The following is a 21,434-nucleotide window of genomic DNA, read 5'->3' as shown; positions in this document are numbered from 1 at the left end:
CTGCTCTCCAGCCAGGTGGATCCCAGTCTGTACTGCACTCCCAGATTGTGTTTTCCCAGGTGCATGATCTTACATAAGGTTCTTGCTGGCCCACTCCTCCAGCCTATCCAGTTCTTCCTGCAGAGCAGCTCTCCCTTCTGGAGTGTCTACTTCCCCACTCAACTTGGTGTCATCAGCAAACTTCATCAGGCTACACTTGATGCCATTATCCAGATCACTTATAAAGATGTTGAATAACATTGGGCCCAATATTGATACCTGGGGGACTCCACTTGTGACAGGTTGCCACTTGGAAGAGGAGCTATTTATCACCACCCTTTGCGTGCGGCCTGTCAGCCAGTGCCCCACCCACTGCACAGACCACTTGCCTAGGCCATAACACATCAATTTCTCCAGGAGGAGACTGTGGGGGACCATGCCAAAGGCCTTGGAGAAGTCCAGGTAGGCAATGTCCACTGCCCGCCCCATGTCAACCAGGCAAGTCACTTTGTCATAGAAGGCCACCAGGTTTGTCAAGCACGATCAGCCTTTAGTGAAGCCATGTTGGCTTTTCCCAATCATGTGCTTCGTTTGACTTGTGGTGGCCCTCAGGAGGATTCGTTCCCAGGGACTGAAGTAAGGCTGATGGGCCTATAGTTACCCGCATCCTCCCTCAGGCCCTTCTTGTAGATAGGGGTAACATATGCCTTCCTCCAGTCCTCTGGGACATCCCCCGTTCTCCATGACTTCTCAAAGATTATGCAGTGATGTCTGCCATCTCTCAACACCGTTGGGTGGATGGCATCAGGGCCCATTGATTTGTAGGGGTCAAGCTCCTGTAGTAATTCATGTACTAACTCTTCCTTCACTGATGGTGGGTCGGTGTTTGGATCAATCAGCAATTTCATTCCCAAAGCCTGGGACCCAACAGTGTTTGTAAAGACAGAGGTGAAGAAGGTGTTGAGGACCTCTGCCTTTTCAGCATCATTGGTGATTGACTCTCCTTTTCCATTTAACAGTAGGCCTATGTTTTCCTTCTTTTTCTGCTTGTGGTTGACATGTCTGAAGAACTCTTTCTTGTTATTTTTTATGTCTACAGCCAGTTTCAATTCAAATTGGGCTTTGGCTTTTCTGACTGTGTCTCAGCACTCTCTGGCTATGCCCTTGTAGTTCTTGGTGGACAATCCTCCACTTCTCCATTTTTGGTGTGCTTCCCTTTTGGATTTGAGTAGACCCAGGAGGTCATGGTTGAGCCACGGGGGCCTCTTGCTCCACTTACTTCCTTTTCCTTTGTAGGGGATAAACTGGTTTTGTGCTTCCAGTAGAGAGTTCTTGAAGAATTCCCAGCTCTCACTAGCTCCTTTGTATTCCATGGAAGCCTCCCATTGAATCCCTCCCAGTTGAGCCCTGAGTGCACTGAAGTTTGCTCTTCTAAAACCCAGAACCCTTGTCTTAGAGCTGACCTTCAGCACACTCAGCAGGATCCCGAACTCCACAATATTGTGGTCACTGCAGCCAAGGCTATCACTAGCTGAGATATTACAAAGCAGGCTTTATCAGTTTGTGAATAGCAAGTCCAGCAGCACCTCCTTGCTGGTTGGCACGTCTATCATTTGTATCAGGAAACAGTAGAAGAAAACTACCAGTGACTGTTTATAGATCCAGTGTTCAGTAGGAAAACACAAAGTAGCCTGCTTGGTTCCCTATGTCATAGGTGCTTCTGCTGTAAATGACAGGATCCAAGCACAGAAAAATCAGGAACCGTTTCTGAGGCCAAATTATTAGAACTTAGTGTGAACCATGGAGAAGCCTCTGCAAGCAGCAGTGACAAGGCTACAGGATACACAGGGTATGAAATAAGTTACCTTAAAAAGGAAACCTGGAGACTTTCAATTTAAAAAAAAAAGGCCATTTGATTACAGTTGAAATTTTGAATAGCTTTTCTGGTTTTGCTTCACTGAAAATCTGAAGGCTATTTGTGGTTATTTTGTTGCTCTTTTTTTAAGGACTGCAATTGCCTAGCAAGTCAAGCATTACTCGCGAGTATCTTGCTTAAAAGGGAAGGACCGAATTTTATCACCAAGGAAGGTAGGAGCTTCCTTCATTTGACTCTTCTGAGTATTTCTGGAAGCAGTTGTATGTATAGTTGTAATGAACATGAATGATGGCCATGCATGTAAGCAGTTGTGTAGTGTTTTCATTACCATTTAAAGTAATTTCTGCATTAAATGACATGCGAAGTTATAGCATGGTGGAGAATGAGCTGCTAAATATATGAACCCTTTCAGAGTGCTTGTGGGCAGGTGCTCTATCTGGTTGTAATTCTGAATACATAGCTATAGAATAGGAGATTTGACCTTGTGCAGAAAACTGAAACTAAAGACAAGTTTGTATGTCTGTAAAATTTAGTCTGAAATGTGTGAAGCCTTAAACTGAATTTTATTTTATGTAATCAGACTAATTAAATATATCGGTGAATCTTACACTAATCATGTATTATGGCTTTGTATCAGAGCACAGCACTTAAATTCACGTAAAAGAATTCAGAAGAGGCTGCTAAGGCTTGTGGCTTTTGTGGTGCAAGGTTTGGTGGTTTTTTTCCAAAGACTGCTTATTAGCTGCCTTTGTGTATAGGAATACTCCTCAGAAAAAGAGGAGGGTTAAGAGCAAATAATATTCTCTCAGTTATTCATCAAGCAGTGTAACTTACCCCCTCATGTTATAGAGCCCTGCTCATAATTTTGGTATAGGACAGCTGGTTCTTGTAATGAAGACTTGTCATTATGACATAAATATACATTATATCTATATTGCTATATTAAAAATATCATAGAAAATAATGTAAAGCAGAATAAAATTAATTGGCTGATACACAGTGCATTGACAAAATACAATGTGAATCCAAAGTCATGGTTGGAATCTGAACACTAGATATATGTCACCTCTGAAGCGGGCTTTTTTGCCACTGTTAACCTGTACTGGTGTTGGGCTTTGAGAGCCTCAGTAGCTTTCTTTAGTCCTTTGTAGGTTGTGTCCTTCTTTGCTCTGGAAACAACTTGAGGCAGACTTCCTAACCTCTGTAAGCAGCCCATATAGCCACTCTGACCATCAGATCATGATGATGAACCTAAAATGTCTCTTGAAGGAAGGTTTGACTAGGTCAAAGAAGTACTGTTGTGCCTCCGACTGTTCAGAGCTTTTTGTGCCGTCCCATATGAAACAGTAGATGATTATACCCTTTTTAGTATGTCCCTTGCATTAAACAGTCTGAGTCACTGACGAAAAGTTCCCATCCTCCTATGACTGAAGATTACTGAGATTGGCATTAAGTAATCACACAGTCAATAAAACACAAATCTAAACATACAAGCTGAAGAACCTTGGGTGTTCCAGCTGACAGGCACAGACTCTGATTTTGTCAGGCAACTTGCACTACTGTTGTTGTTACAGATGAACTTACTGTTTACCAATAAGTGCCTGGCATGAAAAACACTGCCATTCGATCTGAGAATTTAAAATCTGGAAGCTAAAGGAAGTCTGAATAATGGAATGTTTGTCACCATTTTTACCATTAACATAATGATCCCCTGCACAGTTGAAGAGCTGTCAGTATAACAAGTTATTGCACCATGGTCAACTATGGATTGACAAAAGAATGGTATCATCTATTGTTCTGATTAATGTAATTAATGTACTTCATGCCTTCTCTGAATCCTGGACTACTGGGAAGCACTGCTCTTCCTATTCCTGCCCTCTCTTTTTTAGGTCGTGTTTGTACTGCATGATGCTAGTTTAAAACATAACACTTCACAAAATGTTCTTTTCAGTGTTGGCACACAGAAAACCAGCTAGGAGAGGGAGAGTAGTAAATCAGTAATATAATGCCTTATCTATCTGTCTGGTATCCCCGTTGTACTTTGCAACGGTGACAATTAACTTCACTAGAGTAGTGCTGTAATGCACCTGATGACACAGTCACTTAAGCAGCTTTGTGGGCACCTTCTTGTGGTTATTCAGGGCAGAGCCGCAAAGCAGCGAAAGATCCTCCTTTCACACTCTCCCAGCTTCCTGTAAAATGAAAGTCTCATGTCCCACATGATTAACCAGGTGATCTATTATTCATACACAAAGCTGAAAACAACTTGTGTCTTGGATATCCGCTATTACAAACTTTGTCCAAACCTAACATTGCTTCAGTGAACTACACTGTAAGCACAAGACTTCCCTGTTGCTTCCTGAAGGATTTAGCTCAACAAAGAGGCAAGACAGCAAGAGTATCAACATCCTGTATCCAAAACATAACCTGCAGTTTAAGGATGTAACTTATGATGGCGATGTACCTTTATAGGCCAAATCTGAACGTAGATTAATCTTCCCCAATATATTGCAACAAAAAGTGCTATCATAAGTGTTTTTATAGCATGTGCAGCAAATTTAACTGAAATCTGGTTTGGCTTCTTGCATAACAACATACAGCTGGATGATAGGGGACTTGATTACATCTAAATTTTAGATGTTGAGCACAATAGGTAAGTGCTTTACTAAAGCTGATTCACAATTAACTGATCTCATCAAATTTACCTTATTACTATTAAATGAAAACCTGTGCATCTTTTTTGTTTGTGTTCTGTATGTGGCTTTTTTTTTAATGCATTTCAGGTACTGTTGCTGAGCACATTGAAAGACTCTATAGACAAGCTGGCAGCAAAAAGCTCTGGTTTGTATAAATATGTCGTGTTCCTTTTGTTTTACATCAATTTTTTTCCAATGTGTTTACAGAGAGTAAATCTGGATCCTTATGCACTTAAAGGGGAAAAGGAAACTGACAGCTTTACTGCTGAAATTGTATTGGTTCATTGCAGCTGAAGATCTGGTCTATAACACTTAAAAAAAAATTAAGAAGTATTTTCTTACTGTTATCTTTCAAAATATAGAAGAGGAACAAGCTAGTTTTGCCATGAGTGCTATTGCTCATGTATAGTTCTTGTTGAAGTCGAATAAGAATATTAGTATTCTTTTCTCATTATTTCTTACAGTGCATGATAAAATATTATCACTAGCTTTCTGTAGCAAGGCTGGTTATCAAATATAAATCAATTAAGTTGGTACACTTACACAGTTTATTTATTGCCCCGAAATAATTTGCTTTGAGCCTGACTTTGTCACAATAACTTTAAAAAGTTTCAGCAAGTAGCTTGGTATTTACATATTGTTTATTAATTTCTTTGCCCTGAAGCTCAGTAGAAAATTAATTTCTTTTTATTGAAGAAATGAGTTGAGCCTGTCCTGAATTCTGTTCTTTCACTTAACTATTCCTAGCAAATGAGTCTGTAAATATAAAAACTGTGTTTCATTTTTCATTTTAGCCTCTGCCAATAATAAGGTAGAACCAAAATACCTTGGTGGTATTTTTTTGTAAAGAATAAAAATCAAAAGTATTTTTAGAAACAAAATATGTAAACTATTTTTCATTTCTTTTCCATGATTGCCTTGTGACATACATATAGGCTGGTGTTGCGCTACAGTGCCGCATTTGCACAGAAATTTTCTTCTTCTATAGCCCCACATATTACTACTTTACTGGTACATGGGAAACAGGTAACGTGCCCAGAGGTCTGAAACAGACCTCCGTGAGATTTTGGATTTCTTTGCCTATTTGCATTTTGGTAGTATCAGCTAATACATTTTTGAAGTGCTTTGCTCTTGATCTTAAGAAGTATATAGCAGTTTTCAGAGGAATCAACATCAACTCTTTCAATGTTTTACTAACACTGTTGAATATTACAACTCATTCATTATCTCTGTGGATAAATGATTCTTAGCAGCCTACAGGCCTTTGCTGGAAAAGCTCAAATATGGGGGCTATTAGGTGTGTATTTTGTCAGGAAATCATTATTAGAAGTATTTATATCTTTAGCTATCAACTGGATATATGAAAAAATGTACAGCTAGTTTTAACCTAGCAGTTTACACAAGTCTTTTCTTTTTATGCTACATATGCAAAATATTACCTTGACATGGACACAAAACAAAAAATCTAACGCTTGCAAAATCTAATGCTTCCTTAAAAAATTACCAAGTCTACCTTGCAAAATGGTGAAAATGTCACAAAAGAGAAGCTGGCATCTCTTACCTGTTTTCAAGATGATGCTGAGAAAAGAACGACAAGCTTTTTACGGAGGTTGTAGTTTAATGAGTTCTAACTAAATTTATTTTTGATCCATTAACTTATATCTAGACAAAAAATGAAATTCCATAGAAGATGACATAAAATCTGATCCAAATTCTGCTTTATACAAAATATATGTATTTACTGAGTTAGTGTTGAGTTCTCTGCTGTGGCAGGCTTCAAACTTATCTATGAATTCATAAAACTAGCTTTTGATATGTAGTGGGATTGCTCTGTTTTCTGCCCTCAGGTCTGTTGTGCGCTTCGCAGCAAGTCTTTTAGGTAAACTAGTGGACAGCCTTGCACCATCTATTACTAATGTTTTAGTTCAGGGCAAGCAGGTAAGTCTTTACTCCTCAGAAGTGTATTAAGGAATGATAACAGAGAACCTAAATAAATGGGTTTTTTAATTTGGAAGGCCTCTGATGCTTCTCTTAAAAGTACCCAATGGCTTAAACAATTGCTACTGAAGAAGAAAAATCTAGAGGAAATAAAGATATATTGAATACCTGCATATAGTAGGGGCTAATAAGTTTACTTTTATTTAATAACAGAATAATACTGAAACTATAGTTCAGTGTCTAGATAAGGAGGGAAGAGGCATGATTTATTTAGATTTTATAAATATGCGCTCTTAGTTTACAAAAGTAGATAGAGTCAAGTAATAAAGCTTCTTTTTAAGACTTAATGAAGATGTAGCTGCTCTCTCTGTAAGTGCGCCTTAGACAGCAGATGAGTGGCAGTTGAAGAGCAAAAAGTCTTTCAGGATTTTAGTTTTCTGTTCCAAACAAAGTTTCATCATCAGTGTTTCTCCCTTTCCTAAGGAATTTTTTTTCTGTCTCCCAGCACAATAATTTTAATTAAGTTCATGAAGAGCTGTCTCCAAATGACAGTAATTGAATATTATGCATTTTTAAATTAAAATACGTATATGTGTACAGTTACCTATATGTAATGCTATTATGACAGATTCGTCTTTGTCTTACTCCAGACTGAGGTCTGGGTATGTGCTTGTGGTGCTACATAGCTATAGAGGAATCCGCATGCAGCATGATTTATAGCTGTTTATTCTCTACTTTTTAATCTAATTTGCCTTCATTCATCCCTTTGTAATAATGATCTTTACTATAGGAGAAAAATTAGTGTTGCTTGTGTTTTAATGATGTAAAATAAAGGCAAATCAGAATTTTCACAAAATTCCTTTTCTGTGCTTAAACAATCCAGTACCAGCAATCTGTTGTCTTAAAAAGAGGGCTGTAACTTTTAGGATGCTATTACAAATAAGAAGACAAAGCTGCAAATTTACTTCTGAATTTTAAGTGAGCTCCACAGCTGTAATTCAGAAAGGAAAGACTATCTAAATCTAGTGTACAGCCATAATTATATAGCCAGTTTTGAAACCAAAGCAGTGGTCTAATGCTTTTATTTTCATCTGGAAAAAATATATTCTTTATTTACTATGGTCTTTAGTGAATTTTGTTTAATAGCATCCAACTAACAGTATTGACAAGCATCAGTCATTGACAAAATTATTTTTGTACTGTGAAATTTTAACAATAAAAGCAGAGTTCATGAAGCTTCATTTCTGAATTGCTTCTATGGTGCTTTTATTCCCACCCATATCTTCTGAATTGTTTTCAATATACTATAGGTGACGCTTGGAGCTTTTGGCCAAGAGGAAGAAGTTATTTCTAATCCCTTATCCCCAGGAGTGATTAAGAACATAATCTATGAAAAATGTCATTTACAAGATGAAAGAGAAGCTGTAGTTCAGCAGGAACTTGTCATACATATTGGCTGGATCATCTCAAATTCACCTGAACTTTTCAGTGGCATGCTGAAGATACGGATTGGGTCAGTAAAGTATCATCTGTTGTTGTTACTACTAGTATTGCAGGGGAACATACATACTCCAACAGACATTGTTGCCACCTTGCAAAAACGGTTTATATAAGATGATGCAGAAAAACTTGTAACTTCCATTTTTGCATTCCTAGGAAGCCTGCTTTAAATTAGTGTGCCAAAACCAGGTACACAACTAATCTCAAATTTGCCAGTCAGCAGTGTGGAGGAGGGGCAGTCCTTTTGAAGCCACCCTACAGCTAATACAGCAAACTACAGGCTTTTTCAAAGCTTGATCCTTATCATGTTAGGGCCTTAAAACCAAAAGCAGTTTAGTGGGGCTATATACATTCTGTACAGCCAGTAAGCAGAGGCAAGTGTGCTGCCCCCAGGCCCCCATGTCCTGCCAGCAGCCAACAGGCAGAATGTTCTGCCTGGCTCCCCCAGGGGCCAAGGAGGCAGTGCCCAGCTGGCGAACCAGCCTGTGTGTAGCTCGGGCAGAGACAAAGTGAGTCTCCACCAGCAATGCAGTGAGTTGAAGGTGTTCCAGTTTAGATTGCAACTGGCCTCATATCCATACCTGAAATAATAAAGCGTGCTCCTGGGACAGTTTCTTACCTGGCAGCAGACATACAGTATGCTGGGTGCCACCCAGACTTTCCCAGTTGCAGAGTGGATACAAAGTCTGCTCACAGTTTTCTCTTGGTGCAGGGGCAGCAAGGCAATCTCTACAGAAATCTTTTTATCACATACTAGCTACCAAGTGTGCTGCGCATGCTTATGTCTGGTAACTAGCATGAATTTCATTACTGGTAAGCATGTGAGGTGAGCATAGCGCCTAGAAGCATTATGGATCATAGCCAACCAAATGCTAGTTCTTCCTTTTCAGTGCCCCATAGGTAACGTAGGTTCACACAGGGTGTGCTGCTGCCTGCCCACCTGTCAGGCAGGTTAGAGGGCCATGGCCGTAATGTACTGTACTGGCAGTGAGGGGAGAATCAAGAGGTAGAGAGGACAGTAAGAGCTTTCAGTCAGACTTTAAGGACTTGAGGAAGAAGAAGGGAAAAGTGCAGTCTAGGATTAAGGCTCTTCCATGAGGCCTTTGAAAGCTCTTTGTTCACATGAGCAGTCACCTATATCTTGTAGGTTTAGGCATATGGGTAAAGGGTAGAGACTTCATAAATGCCATAATTGAGGAAGGCTGCAGCATGGAAATGGATTCCCTTATAAAACCTCTCAATTATTCTCCAAGTCAACATACACCTCTAGTTGCATTCTCTGTTTTCTGATAAGTGCTGAGCTCATAATACAGCCTTGTCTGAATCAGTCTTGAAAGTCTGGCAATGGTGAGCAACAAACCCCTTGGAAACAGTGTTTTCAAGGTACTTAAACTATTTCTGTTCAGACTTTCAGCACAATAATCTGCCTAAGAATATAGCTGTTGCTCTTTTAGTGTTGTCTGTAATGGGGGCTTCAGGTAATAAAAGCCTTCTGCAATTCAAATGTACTTGCCATTACAGCTTTTCCTAAAATATTTTGAAGCACCAAGTATACTGCTGATTGATACTCAGTGAATCTGGATATCTCGCGTAACACAGCCATTGTTCAAGATCAGTTCTTTACACAAAAACACTTCACTGCAATGGTAAAGAAAAACCTGATTTGTCCTATAGGGTTGCTAAAATGGTGTTTTTGTTCTCCAAAAAACCCCAAAGCAACGCACCACCCCCAGCTGAGCAGTATCCCTATTACAGACACACAACACTTCATGACTGTTCATCAGCAACATAGTTGTCCAATTCTATACTATACAGGTTACACTAAGCTATACATAGCTTAGGAACCACAAAGCTGAATTACGTTTTAAACATTATTTACCTAGTGGATTGTTCCATTTAGTTCTTTGATAAGGTGACCTACAACTAGTCTGTGCTGGAGTGTTATCATAATCCATGGTATCTGCATTTACTTTGCCATCTACAGAAATTAATTACTTTTTTCACATTTAGGAGGAGACAGTTGCATTTGAATAAGCACTTCTTTGAAGAGGCCAGGTGCTACTGTCTGAGATTTACAAAATTAGTGAGCATGCTTTAAAATTAGAACTTAAGTGTTCCATCTTCCATATTTTTTTCATAGCAAAAATACAGCATTTCAGCACTGGAGGTAGTTACCAGCAGTCTTTTTTCTAGCATATGAGATTCATGCTGCCACTTTAACAGTAGATTCCAGTCATTAAAAATAAAACAACAAAAAAAACCCTTACTTTTCATATCACCTGTATTACATTTAACTGCAACTATGTCTATCCTTTCGCACTTAAAGACTTTTTCTGTACCCTCTGCAGATCCATGTTACTCCTCTTTCCTCTCCCCTTCCTCATTCTAATCCTTTTTGCAATTTTTTTGTACTTTCTTCCAAGGTTAATGCTAGAGAGTCAATTTCCTTTATTTCAGTGTTATCCACTCGAGTGAGCAAAATTATCCTTCTTGCAGAAACACCATTCCAGTTTGATAATTATTTGATTTAGTGTCTCGTTACTGATTTGTTTTCAGGGTTTCATGTGAAATAGATCGGTTTCCTGACAGTCCTATTACTGTAAAAACCTCTAACCAACTGACTTCTACCCCCCTCTTATCAGTGAAGTGTTTGGTAGGAGGTCCACTCCTGACTTTGCTACGTTTTGTATGCCACTGCAAAGAGAAAACACCAGCGAATGACTTCCACACAGATATATTTGAGTCATCAGTGAAAAAAGAACCGATTCCTAAGCCATATGTGTTTGCTAATCCTAGTAACAAAAGGACACTAGTCACCCACTAAAATAAATATAAGTAGTGTGTTCTGGATAATATAGTATGGCCATGTTGCCCAATATTCTCTTGTGTCTTGCACCTTCAATGAATGGGCCTAGAAATCTGAAATTTAAAGCAATGTTGAATCAGTTGGCCTGACATCTCAGAATTCTGTGTAGTTACTAAGAATCCTTCAGAAAAGATTGTGACTTGACTTACGTGAACAAGAACATTACATACCTTGTAGGCTAAATAACTAAATGCCTGTGGAATGTGGCTATACTGATGACAAGGTAACCCTTTTAGGTTTTTTTATATATATAACTCTTAGTATGCAACTACTTTGCATTTTCTGATAAACAGAGTAAGGCTCTTTGATGTAACCCAGGCTTGATCAGGTGTTATATGATGGACTGTTTGAAGAAAAACTAGTTAAGTTTCTTTTCCCTTCTGCTAGCAATATCTACTCGAACTGAAGCAATGTAGATAGTAAGAGACTGACCTCCATGCTCAGTTATCTTGCATCAGATGTATCTGTACGTTATTTAATATTTGGTATTACATAAAAACAGTGCTACAGCCTCTAATATAATATGGAGAGTAAAGTTCAGCATTTTCCTTCAATAATTTGCAAAGTTCTGCCTCTCTGATACCTAAGGCTGAAAAATCCTCACTGGTGCCTTATTTTTATTTAATCAAATCTTTTCAAAAGGGAGTAGCAAAAGAAAAGTGTGATAGACTGCAAAAAGGAATCTCAAAGGCTAAACCATAAATAAGCCGTGAAGTATTGTTAAATGTAAAATAATTTAGTTATATTTTTTGAGAACTTATCAGCAAAATGTATATACTGTCAGAGCACAATTTTGAGTAGGAATTTTAACATCAAAAGGCAGGTGAATGTTTGTCTTAATGAACATGGGATGTAGGGGAATATGTGGTCAAATAGATCTTCCCCATGAGAAGCATGCTTCACAACCCATTTCTTAAAATCATCCCTTTCAGTTTGCAATCAAAAACTAAATTCCACAGTACAATAAGAGTAGTAGAGTATTTTATATTTTATGCATGTCCTGACAGCCAAATAGCAGGATCATGTGGAATTCTTATGAGCTATTTTATTAGACTGGCTTTTTTTAATCTTTGGAAACTTCCTATTTAATTAATAAATAAATGTATTCCTCCCTTTACTTCAGATGGATTATCCATGCTATGAAGTATGAATTGAAAATCCGTGCTGGGGATATGCCAGCCAAGGACTTATACCAAATGTCCCCTAGTGAAGTGAAGCAGCTTCTGCTGGATATTCTTCAACCACAGCAGCAGGGGAGGTAATGAGATGTGAGGGCTTGTGGCACCTGTTTTCATTTATAATACGTTGTTTAAGTCATTTTTATTCCTGAACTATTTCATATACATCTGAAATCACCAGGTATCTGCAATCAGTAATACACTTATTTAAGAAAAGATAGCAAAAATGCACTTTTTAATTCTTTCACCTGTGTCCAGGTTCCACAATTGTTTCTTTTATATTGCATCTTCCCTTTTCAGCGTTATCTTTGTGGAAGTCTTACTGTGCTGTAGTAATCCCTATACTTCAGCAGTAATGTGAAGCATTACATTCTTTGATGTGGGGAAAGAAGCCAAAAAATTACTCAATACTGTCTACTTAAGTAACTTGTAAGAATAGTTTCTCTGCTGTTCAGTACCCTCTTTCTTCTAGCTTATTATATGAATTAAGAACAGATGCTCTCTAGAATTCTCAAGAGATAGCTGTGCAGCCTGAAACCTGTAATCTTTTCTCCAAGCTGTAACTAGCTGCCAAAAAGAGCATTCATTGTGATAGAAAGTATGCAAGACAAAAGTTAAAATTACAATATTTCCACTTAACTATATTGATAAGAGTAAAGTCAAAAGTCCTCCTGTAGGTTTTACTTCTAGTTAAGTTAGATAACTTCGGCACATAATACTGCTGATAATTTCCATAGTTCTTGACTGAATGGATGATGGCCTTTTCTCTCAACAAGGAGGAAATATACCACATGTCATATTACTTATGTTCCTGCTTAATTCAAAACACATTCTGTTTTTTTCCCCCAATCTATAATGCCTGAGAAACAAGCTTTTTAAATCAGTGTCTGCTTTCTCTTATCTAATTTGTGTGATGTAGAATCTCTCAGTCCAATGGCCTATGTTGGACCCACATGCTTTTCAGTGTTTTGGATGTAGTTATTAATGTATGCTATTCAGTTCCTGTCTGTACTCATGTTGATGTTGGCATTATTCCTCTAAAACCTTAGTAGAACAACACTAGGTTTCTCTTTGCAGCATTTTCCATTAAATATTATGCTATTTAGGAAACAATTTGGTCAATCACAGTAAGCAATTTAAGCACCATCCTTCATTAGAGATCTTACCTGAGTTGTCCCAGTGCCTTCTGCTTTTGATTCCTTTAATGGACGATAGCTGGGTCAGCAAAAAGCACTCTGGTTGATTTTCTGACAATGAAGATTCTTCTTTGGGGCTAGCCAGCATATCCTTCAAAACTTCCTACCTCTAACTTGTTCCTGTACAGTATTACAAGCTCCTTGTTCCTTAACCATTAATGATTGGTTTTTAAAAGTTCTCTTCCTGACAGGAAATACAAAACACCATCTCCTTGTGTTTTCTTTCTGTGACAGGTTTTCCTACTGCAGTGCTTTTTTAGGAGAAATCTCTGCTGCTGTGATACCATATATAATTCATGTATATACGTGAAAGGCTAGTGGTGTATATACCTCCCTAACAGTCTCTCCAAGTTTTCATGGAGGGTAACATTTTTGCAATTTTCCTACCTCTTACACTGGGCTCCAGGATATGACACCATATAGATAAAAACATTTTTTTTAATATGTATCACCAACAGAGTGCAGGCTTGCACAGGTATTCCTTTTGACCTACCTGCAAGTAGCCTTTTTAAAATGGTGCACTGTTCTTTTAATGGTCCGAACAGTTATAAAACTCATTTGCTCATACAGTTTACAGGACTCTCTGCCTTACCATAGTAATTTAGATAGGGTGAGTATTTTTGACATATTAAAATACTTATTTCTGTATATTAAGAAAACAACCTTTTTTTTCTATCACAACTTTTTTTTGTTTTTTTTTATTAATGTTTTCTTGTGATAGTCCAAGGACAAAGTTGTGCAGAGAATGAGGTGGAACTGTCGTAACAGGCCCAAGTTTTTGGCCATTAAGTATTTCATTGAGAAGTGATTTATGAGACTTTTTTTTTTAATTTACCATGTTAATACAGTTATACAGGAAAAAAATCCCACTGCATATTGGCTTGATCCTGACAGTGGTAAAGTAATTAGAAGTCAATAGTAAGTCAGTGACAGCTGTGGTATCACAAGTGGTTTAAAGCTTTAACTGCAAATATCTTCTTTGTTCTCATAAAGCATATCCCAATTACCTAAAGCTCAACGCTGCTCAGAAAATGCACCATTCAGTGATACTTTTTTTCTTTCTAAAAGAGGAAAAAAAACCCAACCCAAACAAAAAACCAGAAACCAAACAACACACTCTCTACTTGGTCTTCTAGTGTAGTTGGGAGCTACACTAAGAAACTTAAGAAAAGTGTAAGAACACACATGGAGTTATCTGAACTAGAGTTATCTTTTCTGGTCAGATCTTGGAAGGCATTCTCAGCATTTCTCTGGTATTTAAGATTAAAGTTTTTTAGTCTAAGATCTTTTTGTTATTTCATCAGGCACACTGGTGTCTGCATAAACAAGTAATTTTACTGACAAGTAATTTTATTCTGAATTTACCAAGTTAATCTATCAATACAAACAGAGGAAAAAATAAAAACCCAAAAATATTAGTGCTGAATTTCATTTGAGCTAGGCTACAAACATTCTGTAGAACAACATCATTAATAAAATTGACCAGTACATTTCCCTCCCCTCCCCCTCCATTTTTTCCTTTCTTTCAAACAGGCTACCAGAACCAGGTCTTTGAAATACAGAAAGCCATGTTACCAAGCAGTAATTTAAATGTAGTTTAAAAACAAACAAAAAAAACCCCAAACAAATCCACAGTGGTAAAAAAGTATAATAGTGTGTTGGCTCCTGTGCTGCAAACATCCAAATATTTAGGTGTAGAAACTTGCCACCTTTCCTGAAGTACTTGTTCCCTCTTATTAAGGTTATAAAAGAGCTATTGGTGACCTGACAAGACATAGAACTTTTTTTTAAAAAAAAAGTTTTGCAGGATTATTAAACTAAGACACAAAAGTATTAGTTGCTTTTCATCTGAGCTTTGCTTTCTAGGGGAGCTCTCACTACTCTCTTAGTACCATCCTGAGTTGGTTTTTAAATTTTAGGAAAAGTCCTCTGTCAAATAGATGCAGTACTGCTACATACAACTTAATTCTGTACTGTGAATCCACCAACTAAAATCATACCCATGGCTGCGACTTCTCACAGTTCTCTTGCTGGTATCTCAAGCATTTTGGCTAAAGCCCCATTGCTGTAGCAATGCTCAGAAGAAAAAATATGAAAATTAAATTCCAGACATTGTGGTTGTAGGTAAAAAAAAAAGGTGGGGACAGTATTCATCTGAAGGCAAACAAAATTTGTAATTTAGGGAGAATGTAACTCAGTTTGTTCAAAGCTTTAGTTTAACAAAACCCTTCTGTCAAATTTTCTAAATTTACAGGCCACTTGTTTTCTACACACCATTAAAAAACCCAACCTTCAGCAATCCTGCTGAAATGCATTTTTCTAACCTGATATTTAAATTAGAACGATAGGTGTTTCTAACCAATAACTATTACATTTTATATTTGACAGATGCAGAATTTCATTGAGCTGTAATTATATAATGAATTGTTTTGCCTACTGTAGCATGGTAAAACAGATTATAATATTATAGTTAATATAGGTTTTTTTCAGTGTTTATAAATTTGGCTGTTGTAGGTCCCACACAGTGACTTCTGTTTTAGCTGATGGTGGTATCAATGGTAAATTGCTTAGACATGATGAATTCAGCCTGCTACTGTTACTGTACTGCACTGGATAGACTTCACAGTTAATTCTTTCACTCCATTACATAAAGCACAAACACACATAGAATAACATTCTAACCTCTATATGCTGAGCATCTTGATTTTGTTTGCTTTAAGGCATAACTTACCAGAGAGCACAACGCACGGTGCATATGCATCATTTATAAGTATTTGATGTCACTGCTTACCTTACTGGTTTACACCACAGAACATGGCTTTGTTCTGCACTTATAACATTTTATTACTTCAGGTTCTCAATTTTATTTGTTCACAGAAGCTGGCTAAACAGAAGACAGATAGACGGTTCTCTCAATCGAACTCCTGCTGGATTCTATGACCGGGTGTGGCAGATCTTGGAGAGAACCCCTAATGGTTTAATAGTGGCAGGGAAATTTTTACCACAGGTAAAACTGGCAGAGGTGCTCAGTTATTTCTGCTCTCCCTGACTATTAATGATGAATTATTTTATTGTTAATGTCTGTTTTATGCCATAATGTATTACTTAGGGTAATTTGTTCCTGTTACGATTTAAAAAAAGAAGTATTTTCAAGTTTTTGTTTTGGTTCTGAATAAAACACAATTAGAATAGAATGGAAGTCAGTTATTTCTATTAAAACACATTTATAAAGGTTTAAGTCTAGAAGACCCTTTCCAAGTCATGGACTCTGAAATCTGCTCCGTTTTTGATCCTACAGTAGTCATATTTCTTAGTTGCGTATTATTTATTCACAAGTAAATAGGCTCTACCTGGGAGTGGTTGTGATTTAATGCAAATGGCCTTTGCATAAAAGTATTATTTGTTTTTCAGCAACCAACCTTATCGGATATGACGATGTATGAAATGAATTTTTCCCTTCTAGTTGAAGATATGCTGCAAAATATCGACCAGCCGGAATATAGGCAAATTATTGTAGAGGTCTGTGGCCTACAGTGAATGAATTTTTATGAGTACATGAGTATGTTACAGCTTAAAAAAAAAGGCAACTGAGGCTCAAATGTTTGAAGAAATAGCATGTCAAATATCAACACTTACTTCAGGATTCCTCCATAGATCTTGTATGATTAAGCAGGTTCCTTTAACATGTTCAGAACATACTAAGTTCTTGATCTTCTTCCCCTTTAGCAAATAGATAAGTATTAATGACAGTGCCAATACAATTAGGTTGCAGGAGGTGAAAAATAATAATAATAATTCCAAAATAACTTTCCCTCAAGTCCCTAGCCCATGCCTTTTCCTAACAATTTTCTAGGTTTAGGGAAAAGCTTCTCTAAAATATCAGTTTGCCCTGCAATAGATTCTTCTTTCCCATTTTGCTGAGGCTGTCTGGTAAGTTGCTTTATGCTACTGAATCAACTAACTTCCAGTTTCCTTATGTTCCCATACCTAACAGTAGAGCAAGAGGCTGTTTAAACTCCTTCCCCACCACTGCACATAACGTACACAGACCAAGAGTGCCTGTAACCTTGTTAACTGATATCTGTGCTGTCAGCAGCATTCATTGTTTGTTCCAAAGTGTATAAGCCTCTGGTGCGTGTCAGAATACCTCTACAGTAAAATCAAATCCATCTCAATTCTGGTGAAAAACTAATGGTCATGCTGCTTGCTAGAAGATCCTCAATTTTTGCTAAAAGATAATACAATTATCAAAACCAAAGATGACTGATGTAGACTCCACTGCCTGCTTGTTAGTTACTATGATGGGTCACTTGTCATGTTCACCTTCCTATTTTAAACCTCTTTCGGATACAAGGAATGTAAATTCTCTTGAACCGAGACCTTTTATTGGTGTCTACTGACTTTGTTTTTTATGAACTTTGCCATAGTACAAATTATACCATATGTGATTATGCCTTAAAACATCAAATGCTGGCATTCAGTGTTTGGTGCTTTTCACCCTCTCCACTGGCTGAGCAGCAGCATTTGTGCAGCCATGCAGTGAACTGAATAAACTGGAAAATAACTTCCCTGGCTCCCAGCAGCTTTATGTCAATGTCAGTCATTTACACAGTGCCCTGAAGTAGGTAGTCACCAGAAATTGTAACCTTTCATGAAAGCCTGCTTTATCAGTGATTCTTTTATTAAAGTCAGAATTCTATTATCTGTACATTATTATTTGTGCCTCTATTAAATAGCTGCCCCCTTGAAAGAGGCAGATGGAATTATTAACAGTGCGTTTATGCAACCTGAATTTTAACAAATCAGATTTGAAGTCTTACAGGTTTTTTTCTACCTTCTAGTTGTTGATGGTTATATCTGTTATTTTGGAGAGAAATCCTGAGCTAGAGTTCCAGGACAAAGTGGACTTGGACAAAGTGGTGCAAGAAGCATTTAATGACTTTCAGAAAGATCACAGCAGTCCAAAGGGAGCTGAAAAACAAGTGAGTAAAATATTACCATCTATTAGAATTTATCATTTTATTGAAGTTAGTTATAAATGTTAATTCTGTGTGGTTCAGAATAAAAACCAATTGATGGAGGAGTTCAGAATGGAACACAAATAATAAATAAATATACTCAAGTGCTGCATAAGTCTGCAAAGAGCCTATAAAAAGACATAAAAGATGTCCACTTTATTGCTGAATTGTGAATTCAAACTGGTGTGGTAATGAGAACACTCACAATGTTACACAGCTCTGAAATGAGAGTCTGGGTAAAGCTGAAACAGTTAAAATACTCACTAAAGGGGAAAGAATTAATTAGGGGAGACACTAGAACAGCGAAGAGTTAAAAATAATAAAAGAAAAAACGAAAGCTGAGCAAGTGTGAACTTAGCATCTTATGTACACAGATGCTAAGAAAAATTTAGTAGCTGAAGAAATCATATTGGCAATAATAATGAAAGAACTTGAAATGCAGAACTGTTCTTAGTTACTGATTGTTGTGCTCGAGTTACAATCATGACCTTTTAATCTCTAAGGTTTAAAATCCTAATAAATGACTCTTGATCATTAAGTAGCTTGTAAGATTTACTTCATTGGGATTTTAGGTTTTATGCTCTAAAGATCTCTAACTATTCTCGCTACAAGGTTTTGGTGCCTCAAAGCTCTGCAATTCTGCAATTAAGCCATGTTCACTGAACTGTCTGAAGGAGGGAATCTGAGTAAAGCACTGGGACAAGTGCCTGTGCTGAGGATGATCTTCCTTGCTCCATCTGGCATTTTATTATGCATATTCAGAGACACCTGTGCTAGCTCTGAATAATCTATTGATTCATAGCATATTGATATGCAATAGCACTTCCCGTTGCTGAATTTAGCTCCTTTAAAAGATGAGGATGTGTTCCTTAAGAATTCTTTCAAAGTTTCAGGGCTCATTTTTTTGCCACTACTTTCTTGTAATAAGATTTGAAACCAAGCAGATATCCAGCCTTAGCAAAATATCACCTTGCGCAATACCTTTGGTTTTAAAAGGACACAATTCTCTTGAATTTATCATTATTTTGGCCTGCCCATTTTCAAGTGTAATGACTGGTTGCAGCCATAGCAAAATCATACTTACCATCTACACAAATGGGTATTAAGTACCAGCTCCACACACTATCTTGAATATGCTACTGACTTCCATGACAAGCTGGAAATCTCCAATGGCTATGAACAGAAAGAAAAATCCCATGCAAAATCCAGTTTTTACTGGTGCTGTCCTAGCCTCCATTAAAGTGATGAATTTTTTTTCCAAGCCCAGATCTACTTAGAATGATCCCTGTTTGTCTCTTACAAAGAAACCCCAATTTATAGTTGTGAATAGTATCTTTAAGACTGTTGGTGGAAATTCCAACTCCTTACACTAAAATTTTCTGGAACCTGACTTTCCCATATTCCCAGGTATATGCCCACTGGCAGGTAACCATCACCTAGTTAGGATTATCGTGATGATATTCTATCTCAGGTTTTCCTAACAACTCTGCTAAAAGAAATCCTAATTTGTCTGAACTGTGCTCTTCCATTAAACTGACTCACAAATATTTTGAACTTTAATTCCCTGTTAACATGTAATAAATGTCAGAAGTAGTTACTCCAGTAATTTCAAACACACCCTAAAACTACAGGTCTAATATTTTCACCACACCATCTCTGCCCTTGATTTAAGAAAAAGTAATCAATTTCCTGAATTAGAGCTGAACCTTTAATGTAGCAGCCTATATATAATTTGAGAATAAGCAGATATTTTAACATCATTGTGCAAAACAGGTGTTCAGTGAAGGAAACTTATGCTGTTGATCTCATTAATGAATTAATCAGAACCTGTGGTTTGGTTCTTATATTTTAAAAAAATTTGGAAACCTGTCTTCCCTCTCCTGCAGGATGACATGACTGCGTTCTACAACACTCACCCAACTGGCAAAAAGGGAACGTGCAGCTACTTGAGTAAAGCTGTGATCACTTTATTGCTGGAAGGGGAAATGAAACGAAGCAATGATGATCCTTGTACCATTAGCTAAAGCTAGAAACACAACAGAGGAATTGTTGCTTTTATTTAGTGATCTATGTATTTTTCAGGCATATATTAAAATACCATTTTGAGAGTAACCCTGGCTAGTAATACAAATGCCTACTATCCTTTGCTGAAAGAAGTGCTATTAAAGATACTAAGTGCCACCTAATTTTTTCCTTTCTCAACTATGCAGCATGAAACTGAGCACATGAAGTTAGACTTATGATATTTGGTTAAGTTGAATGGGTATGTATTTATGATCTTAAATTATGCATTTAACATAGCTGTAACTTCAAGAGCAATGCAGTATGAGATTTTGTCTTTATACCTCTATTTGTAATTACAAACAAATTTATTGCAAGTTCTAACTGAAATTCAGAAAATATCATAAATAACATGCATACCAATCAGGGTGGAAATATGAAAATTGGAATTTTTTTATTATTCTACACACAAATTGGAGGTGAAGGTTGAATAGCTGTTATTCTTTAAAGTTTTTCTGTATCAGTTCAGTTGATAGCTTACATTTAGGTTTTGGGTTGTTGTTTTTTTGTTTAATCTACCAGTTGATGACTTGATATACAGGTTTCATCCTATTAGAGCAACTTTTTATCACTGCAGTTTCCCAACTGTTGTTTAAACATCTGTCAGTTAACAAGGGAAAGGTATGGTAAAAAGAAGAAAGTTTGCTTAAAAAAAGGGGCAAACAAGCTGTATTTAAAATTAACATCAATGAAGAAAAAACTTTGTATTACATAAGCTATCGGTGGATTAAGAATTCAAGATACACTTATTTATCTCCTAAATGCATGCAAACACTGTATGCGATATGCTTTATTTTGGTGAAAGCAATAAAAAGCAAATGCTTGTTTAAAAAACCTGTCAATAAAAATACTTTCAGTTACATGCAAAGACTCCTTGCTGACTTTAGTGGCAACCTTTAATGTGCTACTGGAACCACCTCGAACGGATCACTGAAGTGCCTCTTTTAGCAGCAGAAAATATACTAGAGCTTTAGAACTCATCCTCAGACATTTTGATTAGTAAATTAATCATGACCAGCTTACAGTTCAGCTGTCAATAAATTTTTGTCATATTGATGTTTAAGGCAGGTAGTTTTACATAGCAATAGAGGGCAAAACAAATGGCCAAAGTGAATCTGGGCACAAG

The 21,434-nt window shown here is 37.1% G+C and overlaps 1 protein-coding gene across 12 annotated transcripts in view; it reads left to right on the top strand.

The window, feature by feature from the left end:
• PHKB (phosphorylase kinase regulatory subunit beta) overlaps positions 1 to 21,168 on the top strand; it is a 93,275-nt gene extending 72,107 nt beyond the window's left edge. For 9 of the 12 annotated variants that reach the window (XM_064459453.1, XM_064459452.1, XM_064459449.1 and 6 more), the window contains 9 exons: positions 1,986 to 2,067; positions 4,639 to 4,696; positions 6,399 to 6,489; positions 7,800 to 8,002; positions 11,979 to 12,113; positions 16,107 to 16,236; positions 16,641 to 16,748; positions 18,071 to 18,211; positions 20,134 to 21,168. In XM_064459453.1, the coding sequence (XP_064315523.1) occupies positions 1,986 to 2,067; positions 4,639 to 4,696; positions 6,399 to 6,489; positions 7,800 to 8,002; positions 11,979 to 12,113; positions 16,107 to 16,236; positions 16,641 to 16,748; positions 18,071 to 18,211; positions 20,134 to 20,271 (1,086 nt within the window). In that variant the 3' untranslated portion in view covers positions 20,272 to 21,168. Of the gene's footprint in view, positions 1 to 1,985; positions 2,068 to 4,638; positions 4,697 to 5,486; positions 5,578 to 6,398; positions 6,490 to 7,799; positions 8,003 to 11,978; positions 12,114 to 16,106; positions 16,237 to 16,640; positions 16,749 to 18,070; positions 18,212 to 20,133 lie in introns of all 12 variants that reach the window. The other 3 variants (XM_064459454.1, XM_064459450.1, XM_064459459.1) reach the window with 2 other exon arrangements.
• Positions 21,169 to 21,434: the final 266 nt, after the last annotated feature.

The sequence above is a fragment of the Phalacrocorax carbo genome, chromosome 8 (genome assembly GCF_963921805.1).
Source record: "Phalacrocorax carbo chromosome 8, bPhaCar2.1, whole genome shotgun sequence".
NCBI classification, from domain to species: domain Eukaryota; kingdom Metazoa; phylum Chordata; class Aves; order Suliformes; family Phalacrocoracidae; genus Phalacrocorax; species Phalacrocorax carbo.
Note: the sequence above shows the minus strand (reverse complement) of the source record. Positions and strands in the feature narration are given on the sequence as shown.